Genomic DNA, 21910 nt, shown 5'->3' on the forward strand with positions numbered 1-21910 from the left:
AATCACTGCGCAATGACTTCTTAAATGATCTGGTTTTCATTTTAAATTGGTGCTTCTAGATACAAAGACATTTCCTAAGCAAAAATAAAAGAATGGCACTGTCGGTTTATGTCCTGGAATTAATCGTTTACAAAGAGAATTATTTGGAAACACTGTATTCAGTACTATAAAAAAATATTACTTGAAGATCATCATCCTAAGAGAGCTTTAAATTCCTTGTATGCAAAAATAGAAAATATTTTAAAATATTTAAATAGCAGAACCAAATCTTTCAAAACAAACAAAACCCACCTCATTAACACCACTTATCCCGAAACACAGAACTGTATTTTCAGCTAAGCTATTAAATTATGTCTGCAGTGTTCATAAATGTTTATGCAAAGGATTGTACTTCCTCTGCAGAATAAAGCAACCTACTTCTTTCGTCCTTTCTCTACTTACCTCCTTTGTTTGCTGCCATAGCTCTAGGGTCCTTTCTTTGAGTGAAATGATGCATGCATCATTTGGAGATAATGCTAGATAAATTTATACTGTAGTGAAAGCAATACCACAGCAGATTCATCATTTAGCAGAGACTGGTGGCTGCATTTCTGAAGAGTTCCGCAGGGAGAAGTTTTTCCCCATGGTTTTTAAATTACCATCTTTACCTTTTTGAATCATGAGTCTTCAGAAATGGTTTAAATCAATGAAGGAAAAAGGGCAGATGTTTAATGGTATTTAGATGAGTTTTAAAAATCTCTTCAGGCATTGCAAAATGGTTCCATAGGTCCCTGTTTCAAAAGCTGACTCTTGGTTCCGTTCCATTACTACCTACTGCTTGCAAATAATATGTATTTCTCAGATAACGGTTATTTTGCAGAAGTTCTGTTTAAAAATGGTTCATTTTAATTTGCTATTTAAGAAAATAATTTCAGTTGAGAAGGCTGTCAAAGTACATTATTCTAGCTTGCTTAGTTCTCACCTGTACAATAAAGGCTTCATCAACACTTCTATTATAAAAACCCCACGTTCACAAAACTGTGACTTTTGCCAGGGAATCCTCTCCTGTTTTGAGTTTGGCCTGTATCTTTTTAGCTTAGTCTCTGGGTTTGCTTTTTTTTTAAGATTTGTTTGTTCTCAGTGGAGATATTTTTCGTTGTTTATTGACTTCGTATTCAGAATTTTTGGAATGTTTTTAGCTTCTCTAACACTTTAAAGGTATTTTTGTTTTTTTGAAGTGACATTTTCATTGCTTCTGATTCTTACATTTTACAAACATTGTGTTTTGGATAGTGATTACAAATGAGAGTTACTCTTTAAATCTTTAGCTGTTCCAACAGAAAATTATGTGTGGTTTATTTGCTCTTAATGATTACAGTAAGTGTCATGCTGAATTTCACTTATAGTCACTTATATAGAAAAATCCAATTTAGATACTCTTATGTGAATATTCAATTATTTTTCATATTCATAAATTCAGTTAACAGTCCTGAGATTATAAAGCATCTCACAAATTTATGGTGGTCTTCTCTCTGATCCCCAGCACATAATTAGGATAAAATGTGCATCTTTGGCTATGTGGAGTATATAATTAACTATGTATGTGATTAAAGTAATACTAAGCTTTCCAGGGTCTTTTAGCTACCAGCTGTCCTGGTAACTAAACTTTTATTACCCAGATGAATTCTGAATTCTGAGTTACTGGGCCCCTGAAGAACAGGATAGGTTTAGGAACTCTGCAGCATAGGTTGACCCCAGCAGGGACAGCCAGGTCAAGTTGTAGACTCCCAAAGTCTTAATTTCCCAGAGAAGTCATCCATATTAGTGACTCCATAAATGATAAGCTTCTAAGAAAATGGCTTTTAGCTTATTCTGTTAAGCATATCAGCATTTCTGTATAGAAGATGGAAACCATTTGGAGTCCATCTCTGTCTAAACTAGAAGCTTTTTGCTCCAATTGTGAAGGAGCTCAACAAGGATGGGGCCTGCTATTAACCTGTCAGGGGCTGAGATCCTCAGGAGCTTTAGCAGATTAGTGCTGTCTTTCCCTTAACGCTGAGGTCACACATGGATCTGAGAATTCCCACGTCTCCGCAGCGATAACAGTATCGGTCTTCATTGTTTCCTGGCTGTTTGAATTCTACAGTGGAACATTACTACATAGCATTGAATTGCAGGTCTTCCTTTTCTGGGTGGGATTTTTTTATACATGCTTGGAAATGCCCTGGAAGTTATTTGGCAAGTACTACAGATAGGACAGCATGTTTATTAAGTATTCCAGAAAAGCGTCATTTCTCAGGTTTTCTCAGCTTCATTTAGTTTTGTGTTTGCTATAGTTTAAAATGAAGTTTCTAATCTTTGTTTCCAGAAATAGCTCAGCTGGCTAACTGTGACAGTGGGACAGCAGAAACTCTGGAAGTGGATGAATCAATAAATGTAAGTTTTCCTGTCACGTTGCTGCTTTTGCTGAATCTGAGCAAGGAAAAATAAATGTGTTGGGTTCCCGCTGGCCCTACCCTGTTGTATTTTCTCCTGGTATGTGTAAACAGGTTGAATAGAACAGTGGTTCATCCTCAGACTAACGCCATGGTGCTCAGCAGACAGAAGGCTCACAAAAAATATTAGAACAAAACTTTCTACCTATTTTCTTAGGTGTTGCAGTACGTTTAGCTTTCACAAAGTTGGTGTTCACCATGTGACAATTGTTTTACCACAAAATCCACCACTTCTTCCTTTATTTCTGTTTAATTAATGCATTTATTTTTCTTGTAGAAGAACTTTTAAACCATTTCATAAAAAATAAGTGTTTTAAACAATTTTAAAACAGTCCATTTACAGAGGCAGCTAATGATCAAATTGATAGATGCTGAACAGATCCAGTGAAAAGACAAGGAAGAAACAAGCAAGTTAGCAAATAGCGTGGATTCAGAAAGTTAGTTTGCAGTCTGGAAGTTTGCATTGTTCTTCTGAATCTGTGTTTGAAAATATTTGTCTACAATAATGGGTATCTTACAGTAGTATTTTGACAGATGCTTGTTCAGGTTGGCAAAAGAAAAAGGAGTTGGTTGAACTGAATATTGTGGGCTTAAATGCTCTCAATTTAAATTCTTATTTTTAAAAGTTGGTTCTTATACCTTGGATTTCAGTCAACAGAGTAGATGGAGTTGTAACAATTCAGTGTTGATTTTCAGCGCAAGTGGATAGGGAAAACCAAGTGCAGTTTTCGGGGATGCATAGGTAATTCAGTGGTACTTTGCAGGTATTTGCAAAGTAGAGTTTAAAATACAGGCATGGGGTATCTGTTAAACTAGTTCTGATATGCTACAGAAAAGACATCATCCTCTGGTACACATCATACTATCTTGAGGTAATTTCTGACTTCCTGGCAAAATGCCACCTGTAAAGGCTTCCAGAGTTGTGACATGAAGGGTGTTTCTTACTCTGCTGCTTTTGGTCATCTGCATTTAAAATACTGTATTAGACCTGAACAGTATTTAGTAGGATACTGACAAATTGGAGAAAAGATGGAAGGAGTAACGAAAAGGTATAAAGGAAGTGCTGAAGTGCTTAGGCAAATCTTAAGGTGCAAACTGGCTTAGCAATAGCTAAGAAATTGCAATTGTAAAGTTATTTGTGTTGTGCAAATGTTGAAGAAGTGCAGGAATGATAATGCAGTGTAATAAAGGAGCATGGGGAGGTGGTGAAATGAAATCAGTAAAGAAAAATATAGGGTTAATATTTGGAAACATTTTCTCGAATTATTGCTATGGAATAAACACACATGGGAAGTGACAGGAAGCATAACTTAAAAGTAAAGTACAGAACCATTCAAATTCATCACAAATATGCAGTAAGGAAGAATCCTGAACTGGCAGGCAAGTGGGCTAACCAATTTAATAAATTGTCTCTCTCTGCTCCTGTGTAGTTCATTATATAAACATATTCACTAAACTTCTTGCACTGAATTTTCTTTAGCGAGCATTTAACTGAAAATGTTCCAACTAGGTCTACTTTCAGCCTTAACTATAACCAAACTGCCTAGATAGGGATCATAGAACTTCTTGGAGGTTTGGAAAAGATCTTGAAAAGAATCTTGTGGGTTTGGAATACTGAATTTGGAGTACCATGCACTCGTCATTCCCCCTGCACCCCAATTCTTATTCACACTTCAATCTTCAAAATTAATTAAAAATTAAAGCTAGAAGAAAGGTTGTGCAGTACTCGGGACAACTCCATTTTGAAAACGTTCTGGTGTACAAGTAGGTGAAAGTGACCTCTGTAGTGGTAGAATCATTTCATTTTTCTCTTTCATATTTTTCTCTTCCATTTGTGTCTCTTTTCACGGTCTATCCTAAGTTATATCACAGTCTATCCTAACATTAGTTCGAAATGTGCAAAAGTTCATTTGAATGAACGAGAGCTCATTTACTTTTTGTTACTACCAGGCTGTACTACCAGAGTCAGATTTACTAAAATGGGAAGGTAATGGCCAACGAGTGCCTGGTGGGATTCACAGAAGTCCATAACTCCACATAGGAGCTGCCAGTAACTCCTTTACCAGAAGCCTTTGTGCCAGTCTGCTCTAACCTGTGCATGTAGATAAGCAGACAGATAGCTGTGGTGTAAAAGATGCCTTTTTGATAATAAAGCACCTTTGCTTCAGGAGTCCCTTTGGTCCCTCTCTGTGCTAGCTGTGTGGCTAACTGGCCAGAGCTTTTAGCTGGTTCATCAGGGTGTGACAGCCTGGTGATAGTTGTTTTTTGTTTGTTTGTTATTTTTCCCTGATTTTGAAAAAAGTACTGCATTAACTTTGTTCTTTCTCCTCTTTTACTTTGAAGAGCTCTAATACCTCACTGAAGCTGCAGAGGAAACCTCGAGAAAGTGATTTTGAAACAATTAAACTGATTAGTAATGGAGCTTATGGGTGAGTAATCCATAAGTGCAACAGCTCTTTTGCATTTTCCTTTTGCTTAACTTCCCGTTATTTCTTATTGCAGGGATTTTTATGTGAGGGATTTGGATCGCATTGCTGCTTTTTTCATTCTACTTTCCTGGTTTGTTGCTAATATTTGAAGCTCACAAGAAAAATTTCTTGGAAAGCCTGCTAGGCAATAATGAATTACTGTGTGCTGCAGTAAATTAAAATACTAAATATTACATCACAGAGATTTTTTCGGAAGAGGGTATCATGATGATATTTCAGATGAAATCTGAATAAATCAAAAGGCAGATTGAAAGCCACCTTTATAATGCTAGAAACAGCCTGTGTTTATGCAGATGTGAAACAGAATAAAAGTGCATCTGTTGGGAGACAGATGGTTAAAAATGAGCACTTACTTGACCTAAAAATATCGGTGAAGTAGAAACAAATTTTGTTAAGTAGGGCAGCACTGTTCTGTTGCTTCCCTGTGAACACTCTTCTATCCTCAAATTTTAACCAGTTAGCTTTTAAGGAATTGCTGTTACTGGGTTAGGTTCTGGGTACTTGGAAAGTGCGCAGCTTACTGCTGAGTAGTAATGCAAGTCATCTGGAGATATCCTAGAAGACAAAGAGAAAATGTTAGCCTGAGCCTTAAATGAACACAAAATGTTTTCTGGAAGTATTGTGCAGGGATTTTCTATCAGCAGGCAGAAGTCTGACTTTAGTCACCTCTTCTGATCAGATACTATCTGTTAGACCCTTGACTGGCTCCTCCTCTGCACTGAAATGTAGCAAGACAGGAGCTGTTGATCTATGTAACCTGCAGGACCAGGCTACCTCTGCTTGAGGTAGGAAGCAGCAGCGACCTGATAGGACTTTGAAGAGACCTTGGGCATAGAAAAGAAAGCACCTGCAGTCTACCCACTGGAGTTTTGCATGCCATTTTAATTGCTTGAGGCTGATGGGCACTGTAATACTCTCTGATCATATTTAGTTAAAGGTAACCCTGAGCTCTGGGACAGGAGGCATTTAGTACAGCCTAGTACTGTTGGTCATGATAGCTTTTGTGAAGGCTATTACTTGTGTCCAGACCTGCTTACATTGCTCAGCAAAAAGCCTGAAGGAAATAGCATAATTTGCATTAAAGTTGTGTAAATATCCAAATAAACCTTCTCACTAGTAAACCTCTGCACAGTTCATTTTCTCAGAATTTCTCCCTAGGCAAACTCATTACTTACCGTATGCCAGTTTCTCCCAGTTACTGCAGGACTTCAAAGGTCTTTCTTCCAGCAGTTGGCAGTAGCTGCTGCTCCCCTCCCTGGCTGCATCCCTTTCTCCTTCCCTTGGCAAATGCTTAGTCCCCTCCATTCCTCCTTTCATCTCCTACCCAATTTCCTCTTTGTCTTGCTGGAGGAGGATAAGAGTAGTGTGGGGTGGGTCCCCATCAGAGAAAAGGGTGTCAGAGTCACTAGACCGGCCCAGCTTCCCAGCAGTTTTAGGATGCTGAAGGATGGGGGGAGTGGAGGGAGCAGCTGCAGAAAGGCATGCTGCAACCAGCAGCGCAATGCCAGCCACCTAAAGTCAGAGGTTCGGTAGACCCTCCATAGGTGTTGCAGTCAGAAGAAGCCTTAATGAGCCATTAAGAAATACAGACGGGAGAGAACTGTCCATTTGAAACAAGAGTCAAGTAAGGATCTGAAAAACTGGAAGAGAAAGGATGAAAAGCCATGGCTTTCTATGGCATATACAGAGTAGGAATGTAGGATTATTTTCTCCTCATGTTTGTGACAGGGAAAATAAATAGTTATGAAACACCTTTTCAGTGCCAATAATAGGTGAAATGGGTGATATAAATGTCATAAAAATTGGATGAGACCCTGATAAATTTGTGAGGAAAAGGAGAGCTGATAGAGGGTGAGCAGCTTGGAGTCTATCCGGATTCTGTGTGAATCCGTATTGTCTTTAGCAAATGTTAAAACAAGGGTAGGCTGGCAGGTTATACTGTGGTAGTATAAGAAGAGGAAATCTTGTGAGTTCAGTAGAGTGCTGTTACTTCCACCCGTAAGTAAACAATAACAAAGTAGATTTTGTTGGGTTTGGATTTTGTTTCAAATGGTTACTTCTTAGAAGAAAAATCAAGAACAAGAAAGAAAACAAAGGTACAGACCCTTACTGATTAATGTAGAGGGAAAGGAACACACTCAGTGAACTGTGAGACAGTAAACTTTTAAAAGTATTTGCTTACTTTAAAAAGTGATTTTAGCACCTAGTCACTTCCCCCCAACTACTGTAAGTTGAGGAGGCTTGTGCTCCTCAATTCTCTAGGATATCACTTTTTTCAAAACTATCTGTGTGCCTGAAGATCTCCACTGTGGTATGTCCGATAAGTGGGACCAGATATATTAAGTGTTTTGTCTGTTGGCACCAATACGACTGGTGGTTAATTTACTCAGAAGTTACAGTCAAGTTTAAAGGGGAGCATATCATGATAACCTAAATGCTCTTAAAACCATCTACAAAATGGAGTGTAATAAAGCAATAATACCTGTTCCATCTGTGAATACAAAGCAATAAACTGCCCCATAGGCATTTATTGCAGTTTATTTACAAGTATAAGCAGCTGAAATAAAAGTTATTGTTGTTATGCTACAAGGATTATTTTCTTTCCTTTCCATGTTTTTCCAGGCCATTAATTTTTTGAAATAACCTAAATATGTGTGAATTCTGCCTGTGCTTCATTGAGTTATTTTCAAAAATATGTCAGTGGGCATATTTTGTGCTCTATTAAAGATTCAGTATGCTATTGTAATACTTATTTTGAGACTATAATGGAGGGTTTAATTCTGAACCAATTTTAAAAAAAACCTATACATTCTGTTGTCTTTGATTTTGCTCTGGTGTTTTTGCCTTCATTAGTGAAATGGAAAGCTTTGACTGCTTGACAGGGTAATTGTTGGTCTTGGCATGCCGTAGCAGAGATTTGTCAGATATGTTAAAGTTGATGAGTTTAAATATAAACTATTGGTTTTGTGAAGGTTTGAGTAAATATCTTAGCAGTTCTGTGCTTTTAATTGATTGGGTAAACTCATTTGTAGTGCAATTAAATGACTTTATAGTAGATGAGGTGTATCAGGCTTTTGGGAATGGCTAGGAATATACAAGAAGTTAAACAAGCTGTGAATCAGTAAACGTGTAGGATGCTGGCCAAGTCATTAATGGTTTCACAAGCTGTCTATCTGACTTTATTCAGCTAACCAAACTTCTCATACTTCCCAAATTCTAAACTTCTACTGCAATCACAGCAAGATTTTTTCCATATTCCAGTATGCAAGAGGTAGTAGGTCATAGTAGTCCATCTCTTCAAGTTGGCATCAGCCTGGTTTCCTGAACCAGCTCAACAATGTAAAGATTACATTTGATTGAGGGAAGCGAGTGATGTTAGTTCAGTTGCTCTTCACTAATGTATAACTGTATTTGCTTAAAGCAAATACATGATTCCACTTTTGTACCTGCCTGGAATGCTTTTACTTCTACAAAGATGGTAATGTCAATATGTACTTGATATCCTAGCTAATGGTGTTGCTTGATGAATTTTAAAACTCTGAGGCAGTGTTGGCTTGAGCAGCTGCTGCCCCTAACCTCTGAGTACTCATTCCTGTCCCTTCTCCACTCAATTGACAGTACTTGCTCAAGTGTAGTTGCATTGGGAATGGGACTAAGAAAGTTACCCAGCTGCAGAATAACACCCTGTCAATCAGGTTGATTCATCATCAGCATGGCAGCCACCAGTTCAGAAGTGGAAGGGGATACAGGGAAGTGTGGCTTTGTAGGTTCACTTAAGTAGTACCACCTCTGAATGGACTACAGATCTAAGAAGTTGTAATCCTTTCCTTCTTTTCTGTTTACCCCTGTGGGTGACTGGTCTATGCAGAGTAAGAGGCTTTGATTCCTAGAAGCCCATAGCTTTAAAGAGCAATTTAGAAAGCAGGGGCTGGCAGTTTCTGTGCTAGGGATCTTATATTCATCATTCATTGTGGACTTACTCAGAATGAAGAATTCTGAACTCATGCACTTTATTCTCCAAGAGTGAGTCTCCCTTCCCAGTACAGCACAGGCCACGTGCCTTATCTTTCCTCCATAGCTAATGTATGTGTGAGGATCTAATATTGGCAGCTAATGCAATCCTCTTGGTGGTAGAGAAAGTTTATTACTGTGTTGAAGGTCTTGAATTATGTCCTTCCTGAATGTGCCGCATGCCACAAACTGGTGAGGAGCTCAATTTCTCAAGTGTTTCTTTTGCGAATACAGAACAGTTTACCATAGGAAATCTGGACAGCAGCTTCATCATTTTGCATCTGTGTTTACTAGCTGCCATGAAGATAGAAGACATTGCTACTGTTAGGTATGGGGAGGTGGTTTTATTAGTCAAAATTTGTGACGTAATCGAACAACTAGGACTAGTAGCAGTTGTGAGAGAAGGATCCATCCTGTTCTATTCTTCAGATGGCCAGATTCTCATTTGCTTCTAGGCAGACTAGGATAAGTCTGAAATATTGCTGGGAGGAGGCTGTGCATGTTGTCCCAGGGCTTGTAAGACCCACACTGCGCTGGGTGCTCATGTTAGGAGTGCTGCAGCTCTTTAGGCAGCATTTCCCCCTGCCCTGAAATAGATCTGATCTGGTCATGGGCAGATGAGGAGGTGGGAGGTGGTGCAGTGCAGCTTGTAAATTCTGATCTTAAGTAACTAGCCGTAAACTTGACCATATTGCCATAACATGAATCACAGCCTCAGAGTTGTTCCTCTTCAGTGGAGGCAACATCAGACATAATTCCAGGGTAGTACAGAACTTAGCAGTCTCTTCTCAGGAAATTGCTTGTGAAAATGAAACGTAGCTCCTGGTGAGCTCCTGTAACTTTTAAGCAGCAAGTACAGTAACTGTGTTTCCACAAGGAGTTCAAAGTTCTTTGACAAATTAGAGAATCGGGTCAAAGCGAGCAACACAGCTACGTTAGCCTCAAGCACTGAATGTGGACTAGATTGTGAAATGGCTCTAAAAGTTGAAGTTACTGAAGAGCTGTAAAGTAGGCCTGAAGCCTGTAAGTAATTTAGAGAAAAAACAGGAATCTTGGTTGTAAGATTGGAGGGATAGATTGCATAATATTTAAGTTGGAGCAATTCAGGAAAACAGTTAAATATTTTAGCATTTTTTGGTCATCTTAACACATGTGCACAGTATTTTATATTTATGCCTAGCTACAGGAATTTTAGAGATACTTTTTCAAGTTGAGATTTATGTTGGAAGTGGAATAAGGTAATATTTAGACAATGTCAAAGTATGAATTTTCTTATTTCTCTTGAAAAGGAAACTTTTCTTGCTATGTTGAAATACAGCATCAATAAAATACAGAGCACTTGTGTACCTGTTGAGATCCATACAGTGAAATGAGAGGACGTTTTGGAAATCTCTTTTCGACATGTTATAGAAACAGAAAGGGGGCAGGTAGGAAAGCAAATTCTTCATTTGAAACCATAGGAGGTTGTAACAACGCCACTCTGATTGTGGCTTTGCAGGCAGACAGGTCGTACCATTCAATGAGAATGGATCAACAGGGCAATCGAATCATCTGGATGTTCTTAATACATTGCTTTTGTGTTAAAGGAATCCTCAAATTTACAATTGTCTTCATAAAATACTAAAAATCATGAGCAGCATTTAATGATCAAGGCCAAGAAACCAGGAGTGAAGTATTGCGCTCTCTCTTAAAAGCACATGCAAAACAAAGATATACTTCCCTCTAGTGTTCCAGCTGTAGCATTCTGAAAAATAAAGAATAGAGATAGATGTGGGAAAGTGGGCCTGTGGGGGAAAAAAACAAGCTGCAAGTTCAATGCCAGGATTAGGAGAATGTAGCAAGATAACAGCTTTGAGGAATGTGAACAGAAACTAGAAGACCATCACAATCTCCACGGTAAGTTGCTATACAATAACAGAAGCTTAATTCAAGGGTGGCAAATCAGGGTTCAGAATTACCCAAGATAAAGTTGTTATGTGCTAGAATTCACTGTGGCTATTCCCATCATTTTGCCTCCAAGTTTGCAGTCGTGTCTCAGCAGATGTGTGCTTTAGTTCAGGCGTTCTGTTTAGATTAAGTTGAAGCCCCACTTACATGCAGAAACATGGAAGATTTCCTGTTTCTTTTATTGTCCTTTTTTTTTAACATCCAGGCAATTTATACACCTTTATTTAGCTGTTTCTCTTTGGGAAGATTTCCTTGTCTATTTATCATTTTATTGACATTTCAGCAAACTCTAATACGCTCTTTTGAACCGTGGGAGCTGAGAACACCAGTGTCACGGGCAGCCCTGGGCGCAGTTGTTGCTGTGTGCTTAGTATAGTGTACTCGTAGGCTGAGGAAATGGCATCACTGCTGTGACTGGGAGCATCCTGGAGGAAGAAGGGAGGTCTTCTGCAGGAATAACGTGCTGCTGGCTAGGGCATAGTTTTCTCTGTAAAGCATAAATGCTGTTTGCTGAGGTTACTGTGATCAGAGGATGTAAATAAGGATGTCTAACATCATTAGACACTTTTATATGTTGAAGATTGTTTAGAAGCACTTTATGTAGCATAAATGGTGTTTGCATGCTTAAAAGTGAGAGACAATTATGTTGCAGTAGTCTCGTGAGTCTGGTACACTTGAACAGTTTTTTTCTGAGGAATTGTGGGTAACTGACTCCTAGTGGAAAGTTATACAATTACCTGCCTGTGACTGTAAGACTGGAGAATGTAATTTAGAGAGCTGGGGAAACATAGCTAGCATGTCCCAGATATTTACTGGACTAGATAGTCCTTAGAACTTACTGGTTCTTCATCTTCAAATCTGGTAGTAATGACCCTACAGATCCACATGCTCTGCAGAGGGGATTTATTAAGATGCTGTAATAATATGCTCTGGTTAATATCTGTCTTTCAAGAGTTCATCTTGGCACACTGTCCAAATTAAAGCATGCTGAGTCCTCAGGCAGTCCTCAGATCATTCATGTAACTTCATTTTTTTTGAAGGATTGTGGCTTGAGGCACCTGAAGGGCTTACTTTTCTGCGTGCCAAGAGTGCACAAGGGGACTGAAATAGGGAAAATAAAAGATTAAATTACAGGAGATTAAGAAGCTAAGACTGACTTACAGGAGATAGCAACAAAAGAGGAAAACCAGAATGTGAGGGAAAGAAAAGCAAAGGAAAAGACTTGTAATGAAGGGATGAAGAGAGAACTGAGTGTGAGGGGGAGCGGTAGGAAGAGTTGCAGGAAGACAGAAGGCGTGAAGCCAGCAGGGACGGGTACTGGAGCTGAATAATTTGGTTTTTATTCCACCTTGGGAGGGGTAGAAGGGAGTGAGACTCAGTAGGAGGCACGAAGGGTGGGGCTTGTCTTGGGTTTTGCCCAAGGTGATTTTCCCCTGCTTTCATAATGGTGTAATGTGTTTTACCTGCCCCACGCTCAGACAAGAAAAAAGGATTAAGGAAAGCTTTTGGAAATTAGTAAGAGAAACTTTCTTGTCTGGAAACAGTTTTCCCCCGCAAAGGACATTAGAAACATGTTGATTTTTTCAGTGCCTGTAACTTTGGTAGTTGTGGGAAGATCTTCATAGAAATAGTAAGGCAAGAATTGCTTTTTGTGTTTAAATAAATAATTGTATGCTGATAATTGGACCACATGGGGACAACAAATTGAATTTAAAAACTATATAATTGAGTCCCATTTTTGCCCCCTCTATTTTCTCCTTTTAGTCCTTTCTTTCCATAAACACTTACTGCTGTGGTAATTATGTACTGGACATGCTATAAGCATTAAATGCTACAAAGTAGATTTTAAGCAAGGCGAACATTTTCAGGATTTGCCTTCAGGGTTTTTGAGAAATGCAGCAGTAATGTCTTGTGTCAGTGTTTCACAGCAGGGTGATTTCCTTTTCCTGAGCCTTGAAAGAAAGAAGGCTTGTCCATGTGAGGTTTTCTTTCACCTTGCTTCCCTCACTGCCTTGACCTTATCTAACCAAGCTTATAGGAAACTTTGTACCCAGTACCCCAGTGGAAATTCAGCATGTCAAGATATGTCTTAATCCCACATTATCATGCGGTTAACTTGGTGATCTTTGTTTCGGATTACCTACTGGTGACTTACCCCTGATATGGATCAATGCTGATGTCAGGGACTGAACAAGAACAGAAGATTTTGCACCTGCCAATGTGGGAGCCACCCCATCGAGCAACTTCTGAGCAACCTTCATGAGAAACATGTGACGTGTTTTAAAATCCCCTGGACGGAGTCTGAGTCATAATTATCTGACAGCACACTTATAGAATAAGCATTTGTCAGCATGTTTTATACAATGTGCCATAGCTGGGTTTTGTATATAATCCTTTGTTGGTGGAAACGCCCAAAATCCACCTGAGCTGAGAGCGATTTGCTGTATCTGTTGGGGAGGCATTTGCTATATCTGTTATTTGTTGGGGGGGGGGGGAGAATTGTTTGTTTTAATTTGTGTACTGATTTGTGTTGATTGAGACTCGTCCTAGTTATGAAACAAAATTAAGGTTGTAGCCTTTCTGTAGTGTGAAAGGCAGGTCAACTACATTAAATTAGAAACAAGTCTTTTATCTAGACATATACAATTTTTTAAAAATATATTTATTTATTTATTTGTAAAAAAAGTATTTTAAAATACAGTTTTAATAGTTATTTAGACTTTTTTCTTTTTCTGTCTTATTTGAACTTCTTCAGCGCGGTTTATTTTGTGAGACACAAAGAAACCAGGCAGAGATTTGCCATGAAGAAGATTAATAAGCAGAATCTCATCCTCCGAAACCAGATCCAACAGGCCTTTGTCGAGCGTGATATCCTGACATTTGCAGAAAATCCATTTGTTGTCAGCATGTATTGCTCCTTTGAAACAAGACGTCATTTATGCATGGTCATGGAATACGTAGAAGGTAAAATGTCTGTTCTGTTTTACAGAGGAAGAAGAGAGTTTTCTTACACCAAGAAAGAAAAATAACCTGTATGGTATTTGCATTAGAAAGGTCCCCTGTGTGTCCTCTGTATTCTGGCAATACAGATTTAGGATCTAAATCCAACAACAAGGTGGATTTTTTTCCCAGTCGTTATCTGCCAGTGGGAGCTTGTAAAATACTTTTGCTCCAGCTATAATGGGAAATAACTGCTCTTTGAATAAGTTCCTCATAGACTGTAATCGTAAGTGTCCTAGCATTCAAAGTTCATGTGGAAATGCTGCTTGCTTTTCTGGAGTTCAAATTTTCATTAGCACATGTTGGGGTATTTGTAATAGTTATCTTTACAAAGAAAGAGGGAAGAGGAAGCAATCTGAAAAGGTGTTGATGCTGAAGAACAGTGGACAGAGGCAGTGCAAGATGAGATACCCAGGCTATGGTTGCATGGGCTTTTTTTTTTTTTAAGTAGCAGCACAGACTTTATTGGTTTCCAGCTGAACCCGTGTACTGCTTGCTCCTAGCTTCACACTGTTTCCAGTACAGTAGCTGGTGTGCTTACATGTTCAATTGAATCATCTGACTGGAAAATAAACATTTATTGCTATGGTTTTTGTCTCTTTGTGCAGCATATATGGATTACACTGATATGCCTCAGAATTTTTGGCGTCATCTGGAACATTTGTCCTGTTTCCACAGGTGGAGACTGTGCTACTTTGATGAAGAATATGGGTCCCTTACCTGTAGACATGGCAAGGATGTACTTTGCAGAGACTGTTCTGGCCTTGGAATACCTTCATAATTACGGAATTGTACACAGGGATTTGAAACCAGACAAGTATGTATATGGAATATAACCAAAAGAGGGCTTTGAAATTGTTAGATAAAATATGAAACGTGTAAACTTGCTTTGAATGTTTTTGAAATGTTTTGGGGTTTGTATTGTGAGTGTTATGTAGATCCACAATTTCTGCACAATATTTGCATTTTCATTACCTGCAGTTACAGAAAATGCGTTTTTTCCAAAAGAGCTCTTTAAAATTTTCTATCTTTAAGATGGAAGAGGTTATTAGAGTAGCTAGAAAACCCCATATACTTACTTTTCTGGCTGAAATGGAGGGAAATGCATTTTGATCATTAAGGAAAAGATCTTTCAAAATACGCTTAAAACACTGTTTAATACAAAGTATCATCAGCTTGCAGATATTTGCATCTATGAAGACAAGATTGACCAGACTGGAAAATCTTTCCTGTTGCATGTTTTTGGGGTTTTTTTCTATATTTAGTAATACAATATTGCTCCTATACTTGTAAATAACATAACAGCAAGTAGCTGCAGTAAAAGGTATGGCTGTTGCAGCTCCATTAATCTTCTTCCTGTTTCACATTAAAAAAAAAAAAATTAAAAAATGGAGTCATGTATGTTGAGTGACAGTACCTTCACAGCAAGATACCTCAGGCCAGCGTAGTATTAGTTAGTTAGTAACTTAATACCTGAGTTTTTGTCAAATGAATGACGCAGCTTGTTACAAGCAGAAAATGCTTACCTCACTTCAGAAGCGGCGTTTATTCTATTCTGGGTCCTTCAGATGATGACTGTTTCTTTTTCTTCAAAGCTTCTAGCATTCAGCTCTCAACCCTTGTGTGGTTCTATAAGATGCTGTGCAATTGCATATAAAAAGTTTGTTTACATCTGCTAATAATAGTAACAAATGTCAGACTGCCAGATTTTTTTACCTGTTTATTTTGTACCTGGTTAAATTACTTTTTAAGCTGTCTTTATATTTTTGCAGTGAATGAAACATTTTCCTCCAAGTATAATAATAATGATAAGCATATAATGTCGAATTATATCACAGTAACTTCAGATCATTCTAATTTTCAGTTTATTGGTAACATCCATGGGCCATATAAAGCTTACAGACTTTGGCCTGTCAAAGGTGGGGCTAATGAGTTTGACTACCAATCTGTATGAGGGTCACATTGAGAAGGATGCCAGAGAATTCCTTGACAAACAAGTAAGACACAGCCTTTCTCATTTCTACATTGAGTGTTCAAATGAAGTAATGTTTTGCCAGCAGAATGTACCGTAATACTGTATAAACTGTTGTTATTTCTGCATTGGTGTTCCGATTGTGTATGTCAGTAACTTTTGCTCATGCCCTGGAGATTATTCTAGGCTTTTTCCTTTCTACATTAGGATCTATTAGTAAGATGAACAACCTTATTGTGTGCAAGTGAATCTGCGAGAGAGACAAATGGAAAACTGTTTTTATAAGGAATTTAGAAGTCTCAGCAGAGTACTTGTGAAGCTCATGATGCATTGTATAACCAAGGGTGCTAAAATCCTTGCCATGGCCCATTTCCCTTTAAGCATGCCTCATTACTGTTGCTCACAATCTGTTCACTGTATAAGTTACTTAAGATAAAACCATCATGACTTTCATGTAAAGATAAGGATGTGTTTAAGTTAAATAAAATATTTGCCGTGATGGACTCCCATGTACGAAACACAAACTGTGCTTTGCATGACAGATAACGCAGATGTTGATTATGATGCCTGTAAATGTAGCTACGTCATTCTAAAAACATAAGCTGTTATGCAAACTCAGCAGACTAAAACCTACTGAATTGCATTTTTCCATGTTTCTATATTATTTTACATTTCAAGAATTATAAATGATATGACATAGCTCAGTTAGACTTGTTTTACCATCATGCTTATTTTCTTTGGTTTAGGTCTGTGGTACACCTGAATACATAGCTCCTGAAGTGATACTGAGACAGGGTTATGGAAAACCAGTGGACTGGTGGGCTATGGGAATTATCCTTTATGAATTTCTTGTTGGGTGTGTGCCATTCTTTGGAGATACACCAGAAGAGCTGTTTGGACAAGTAATCAGTGGTAAGGATTATCACAAAGAACCCAGATTTCTTAGCTTGCTGTGAAACATTTCAATTTCTGTTAATAGTAAACAACTATTAATAGTAAACAACTTTACTGATAGACTAGGTTTTCAAACTAGTGTTGCTCAAAACCCCAACATTATCATAATATTGTAATATGCAATTTGCTGTCGAAGCAATAAGAATAAATTTGGATTAAAAGCTGAAGTTACTGTATATTGTTGCGAAGTACGGAAATGCAGTAATGTAGAGTACAGTGGTTAAGCTGCACTTTTTGAAAAAGAAAAGCAGTATTAGTAGAAAAGTAGTGCCCCTATGGCACAGTGATTTCGGTCTTTAGTAAAGAAATTATACCAGAGAAGAAATGGTTAAAATAAACTTGCATAAATGTGAAAATGCCTCATGGAACAATGAAGAAATTAACAAAGATGTAATAAAACCCTAAAACAAATGTCCCCCGAATAATAAATAATGAGAAAGAGAAGGAAACAAATTCAATTCGCAGATTGTTAATGATTTCATTGGTGATTGTTGTAGTGTTATGTTATTTCTGTAGCAGCTGTTCTTCTTCCATTTAAAATTCAATAACCTTTTAGATCTCAACCTGCAAGCTGACCCTAAGTGTTGTTATGTGGCTTGTGGCAAAATGGAATGATAATTGAACAGAATTGTTTACAGTCCTACCTGCTGTTTCCATAAATTTCCCAGATGCATAGATGTAGAGGGCCTCTATTTATGCCAAAAGTTTAACAGAATGGCACCTTTGTTACTGAGTATTTCCCAGTCTGTTTTATGGTCTGCTTAAAAGGTCCAGTAGCGAAGACCAAAAAAAAAAAACCCCAACCATACAAAAAAACTCAACAGAAACAAAACTAATCGCACCTCTGGTTCCTTGTGCTCTCAGAACGCAACAAATCCCCTTTTGTACTTAAGGTGACACTCCTCATTATCTTGCTTTTCTCCATCTCTGAAGCTGAAAGCCAGCCTTGTTTGTAAACTGTAATGAAATGGATTTCTGAGTTGCCTCTAGTATGTGACCTCTCTATACAACATCCTAGCTGTTCATGGATTTATAACTGTGTTGTTTTCTGATGTGATACACCAAGGCCTGAGTGGCAAGGAGAATCAACTGTTTAATTAACACAAGCAGCAAATGCTGGCTTTGTTCTGGATGCCTCATGGCTACAATGCATATTCATGCTTTGTTTTCCAAATCAGATTTAAACTGCAGTGGAAGCTGTAGGCAGGCAAACATGGAAATAACTCAAGTTTTTATTGCATTTCCAGACATATGCACATGCGGTTTTATCTTTATGCTGTCTGACTGGGAGAAGGGGAGGGAATAGTCTTAAAATTAATGACAAAAATTGCACTTTAGACTTTATTTTGCATGTGGCATTAATTTTACATTTTGTAAAACAAATTGTCATGTGTTACAGTCTAGCTGATACTTAGGTAAATAACTTTTATCTGTTTGAATGTCTCCATTTATCTTCCACAAATTGTAGGAGTTTACATTTGTAAATCTGATCCGTTCCCACTCATTCCCCAAGACTGTTGGTCAGCTTAGTTTCTTGTTTTGATGTTGACTTGTTAGTTTCTTTCCTGTCCTTACTGAAATCATTCTTGCTGTCAGTATCTCCAGGGGAACTCTTTTGTTGGATAAGCTTCCTGTGCTAAAATATGTGGTCCCCTTGTATTCAACTGTAAAAGCAGTGTTGAAGAACCCATACTATAGCCTAGACTTTTATTCCAGTTCTTGTGGGTGAAATCTACTTTCTACTTGAAAATCTACTTTAAAATCTTGCCCCCTCATTTTATGTCACTCCTCCTTCATTGTAGGTTGCCTTTTCTGCTGCCAGGTTGTATGAGTACAACTGTGGGAGGCCTCAGTGTAAACTTAGATGCCTAAAATGATTGGGGTTAAAAGTAATGCTCCAGAAACAGGTTACATTTCATGCCTGTTTATTTCAGTACCTTTCCTTAAACTCTGAAATACAAAGATTAAACTCGTGTCTAGCTTCTGATGATTATTTCTCCAATGTTGATCATTTTGAAGGAAGAGTCTAGCTCATATAGTGACAACAAAATCCTTAACAGCCTTCTGTATTTCCTGAGCTCCTACATTCTGTTTCTCTGATGCCAAAATCCTTGTACCTCCCAAGAAACTTCTGCAGAGTTTTGTCTAAACCTGCAATATATTACATTTGTGGAGGCAGCTTCTGCTAAAAATCAGACAAAACTTGCTTTGTAAGCTGTAACAAAGTTCATGTTCATATTGAAACTGGCACGATTTTCCATTGTTTAATTTAAATGAAAGTTTGACAAAATTTTTATTCAGCCTTATCTGAATACTGCAGGGTTTAATATCTTGATTGCATTATTTAGGTTCAACTTGCTATGAAGTGCAAGAGCCTTAGCAGTGTAAGAGTCATTAGAGTGAGATGGTTTTCCTGTGAAGTATGAGACACTTGGAAAAAAGCTCCATTGGCATGTATCTCTCCAGAGTAGAGTCAGACACCTTGGCCCTTAGTCATGGGAGTAATGACTTAGTGAGTCTACTAGCATTAGAGAAGGATTACAGATGCGAGCAGTGACTGCTGGGTCGGGTCAACTGTGTCCATCTTAACAGCAGTTTCCATGGAACAGAACTAAATTGTAAACTGTGTTTTGGGGAGGGAGGGACAGGGAGAAGGGGCAGCATACAAGTTGTGCTGGTATTTTGCAGTAGTTTTCCATGAGCCAAGCATTCCTGTATTCTATTGTTAAACACTGTTTTGGGTTAAAGGATACTTTGGAGGAAAATGGGAACATAACAATATTTTTATGGAGTCTGTATAGAGAGTATAAAAATCAGAAGTAACTGATATGCAACAGAGAGCAACTTGAAAAAGTTGCCTTAACTCTGAGTTTACTGCTAGCTCACGAGAGCTTTCACAGTTTCTGCTGAATGTTGGGATCAGACTTAAGTAGTAACAAACAAATTTCTGTTTTGCTAGATGAAATCAACTGGCCTGAAAAGGATGAAGCACCACCTCCAGATGCCCAGGATCTGATTACCCTGCTGCTGAGGCAGAATCCTTTGGAAAGACTTGGAACAGGTTAGGAGGCATTGTTTTAAATTGTTAGTGTGCTAGAAATAGCTTCTATATTTGGCACTGGGAGCTTTTGTTCACCTATTTGTTTGGCCCAGGAGACATCTGTCAGGGGAAATAGCATGACAACATGCCATTATAGCAGAGGGTATTTTATAGATTCAGATCAGTAATATGAGCTTAACAAGATGATGACTGTCCTTTTTTTGGTATTTACATGTGGTCATTTGCATTTACTCTTTAATTTGAAAAATAAAACAAATTTCTCAAAGACCCAGTTAGCCATTGGATGGGGTTCTTTCATGAACACACTATTAAATAACTAAACACGGAAATAGAGGAAGGGAATCAATACATAACTGATGCTTCCTTTTTCAGAAGTGTCTTAGCTTGGCAAATTAATTCCTCCAGGCTTTAGGGTGGGTAATGAGAACTCAAACTAATTATTCAGAAATTACTGTCTGAGGTATTGTGAAAGGTCTTGTCATTCTCATTCAGCAAGCACTACTGCCTTGCGTCAAAAAGAATAAAACCAAAAGTGTGAATGTTAAGGAAGTAAATGGATATCGGTGCGAACACAAGCTGCCAGCTTATTCCACTGTGGTCATTCAGTGCTGTGCTCATTCCATTCTGAGGGAAGAACCTGGCATATATGGTAGCAGTGAGCCTGTGTGGGCTAAGGAAAGCACTGTGCATTTATGTAATAGAATTATTTGTTAGTTGATGGAGCAGGATTTATTTGGAAATTTGGGTGAGAGGCAGTAATGAAGAATATTGCACATGAATTTTAAAGTGTTAATGTATGGAAACCCTAGTCACTGACTGCCATCCCACTGGGCAAAGCACTATGTAAACACAGCAAAAAAGGCCTCCTACATAGGAGAGCCTGAATGTAAAGGTATAATCTTATTTATAGTGAACACTGTATGCCATGAATATAAATACACTGGGGATGCTAAGGAAACCAAAACCAAGTGGCATGTTGAGTCAGCATGAGAGTACTTGGAAAACTGCTGGTGAAACTGAGTCCAGGGGTCAGATTGTGCTGCATGTGTTTAGAGCTAATATGAAAAGGAGCTTTAGGAGTCAGTTCATAACTGGCTTTACCACAGCCACTCTGGGGGAACGTGAGTATAGCCCAGACCCCAAGTGCTATTGATGCAATCCGAAACAATGGGTCTTCCTTTGGGACATGATGACATGACCGAGATGAGTGGACTGCATGTCCCTTGCTCCCTGAGCATATGGGATCTGTGTGAAAAGTCCTTAGACTTCACTGTAGCTGATGGTCTGGAGTAAGTGGCATCCAGCAAAATCTGTTGTTCTCCCTTGCCCTGTGTTGAACAAGTTAAGAGTGAGGGAAGTGTCATGCCCCAGTCAGCTTCTCCACTTGCTGCCTGCTTTATCTGCTGCAGAGGGCACCGCTGACAAAGGCAAAACGAAGAGCCACAACTAGTTCCATTCCCTTGTTTTAAGTATACTCCCTTCAAGCATTGTTGTTTCATTACCAGGATGCTTTTTCCTGGTAAACACAGTGTTAATTCAAGACTGTCACCCTGTGAGAGGCTGGATCCGAAGTAGATTGCAAATTCTGCCACTTTTGCTACAGCTGGTTGAGAAAGTGAATTGGCTAGAATGAGGCTGGCTTAACTACTGTAATGGTCAGTGCCACCACATGGAGCATCTGTGCAGCTCGTTTACGGGCTGATTTCTTTTGATTGTTCACGGTCTCTCAAGAGCTGGCAGTCTGAAGAAGGAAATCGGACAGCTATTTCTTTGAAGCACAGAGGGACAACAAAGTTTTTTTTAAGTGTCAGAAGCAACTCATAGAAATGGAGTCTGTAATGTGACAGGTCCCTTGGGGGCACTGGAAGATAGCATGGTTTATCCCAGGCTCCACCATGCATTTCAAATGACAGCCCTATCTATTCAATACGTATTAGCTAGCTGCATAACACTCCATGAAAATCGTAATTGCGTATTTGCTCAGAAGACCTGAGTGGTATAG

At 38.5% G+C, this 21910-nt stretch overlaps 1 protein-coding gene across 1 annotated transcript in view; it reads left to right on the forward strand.

Moving 5' to 3' along the window:
- The window catches only part of MAST4 (microtubule associated serine/threonine kinase family member 4), a 304832-nt gene that overhangs the window by 261887 nt on the left and 21035 nt on the right, over nucleotides 1-21910 (forward strand). Inside the window, exons 15-21 of the mRNA XM_059833920.1 lie at nucleotides 2348-2415; nucleotides 4818-4903; nucleotides 13677-13885; nucleotides 14600-14738; nucleotides 15786-15918; nucleotides 16640-16805; nucleotides 19807-19908. Of these exons, the coding sequence (XP_059689903.1) occupies nucleotides 2348-2415; nucleotides 4818-4903; nucleotides 13677-13885; nucleotides 14600-14738; nucleotides 15786-15918; nucleotides 16640-16805; nucleotides 19807-19908 (903 nt within the window). The remainder of the gene's footprint in view (nucleotides 1-2347; nucleotides 2416-4817; nucleotides 4904-13676; nucleotides 13886-14599; nucleotides 14739-15785; nucleotides 15919-16639; nucleotides 16806-19806; nucleotides 19909-21910) is intronic.

The sequence above is a fragment of the Gavia stellata genome, chromosome Z, assembly GCF_030936135.1.
Source record: "Gavia stellata isolate bGavSte3 chromosome Z, bGavSte3.hap2, whole genome shotgun sequence".
Taxonomy (NCBI): Eukaryota; Metazoa; Chordata; class Aves; order Gaviiformes; family Gaviidae; genus Gavia; species Gavia stellata.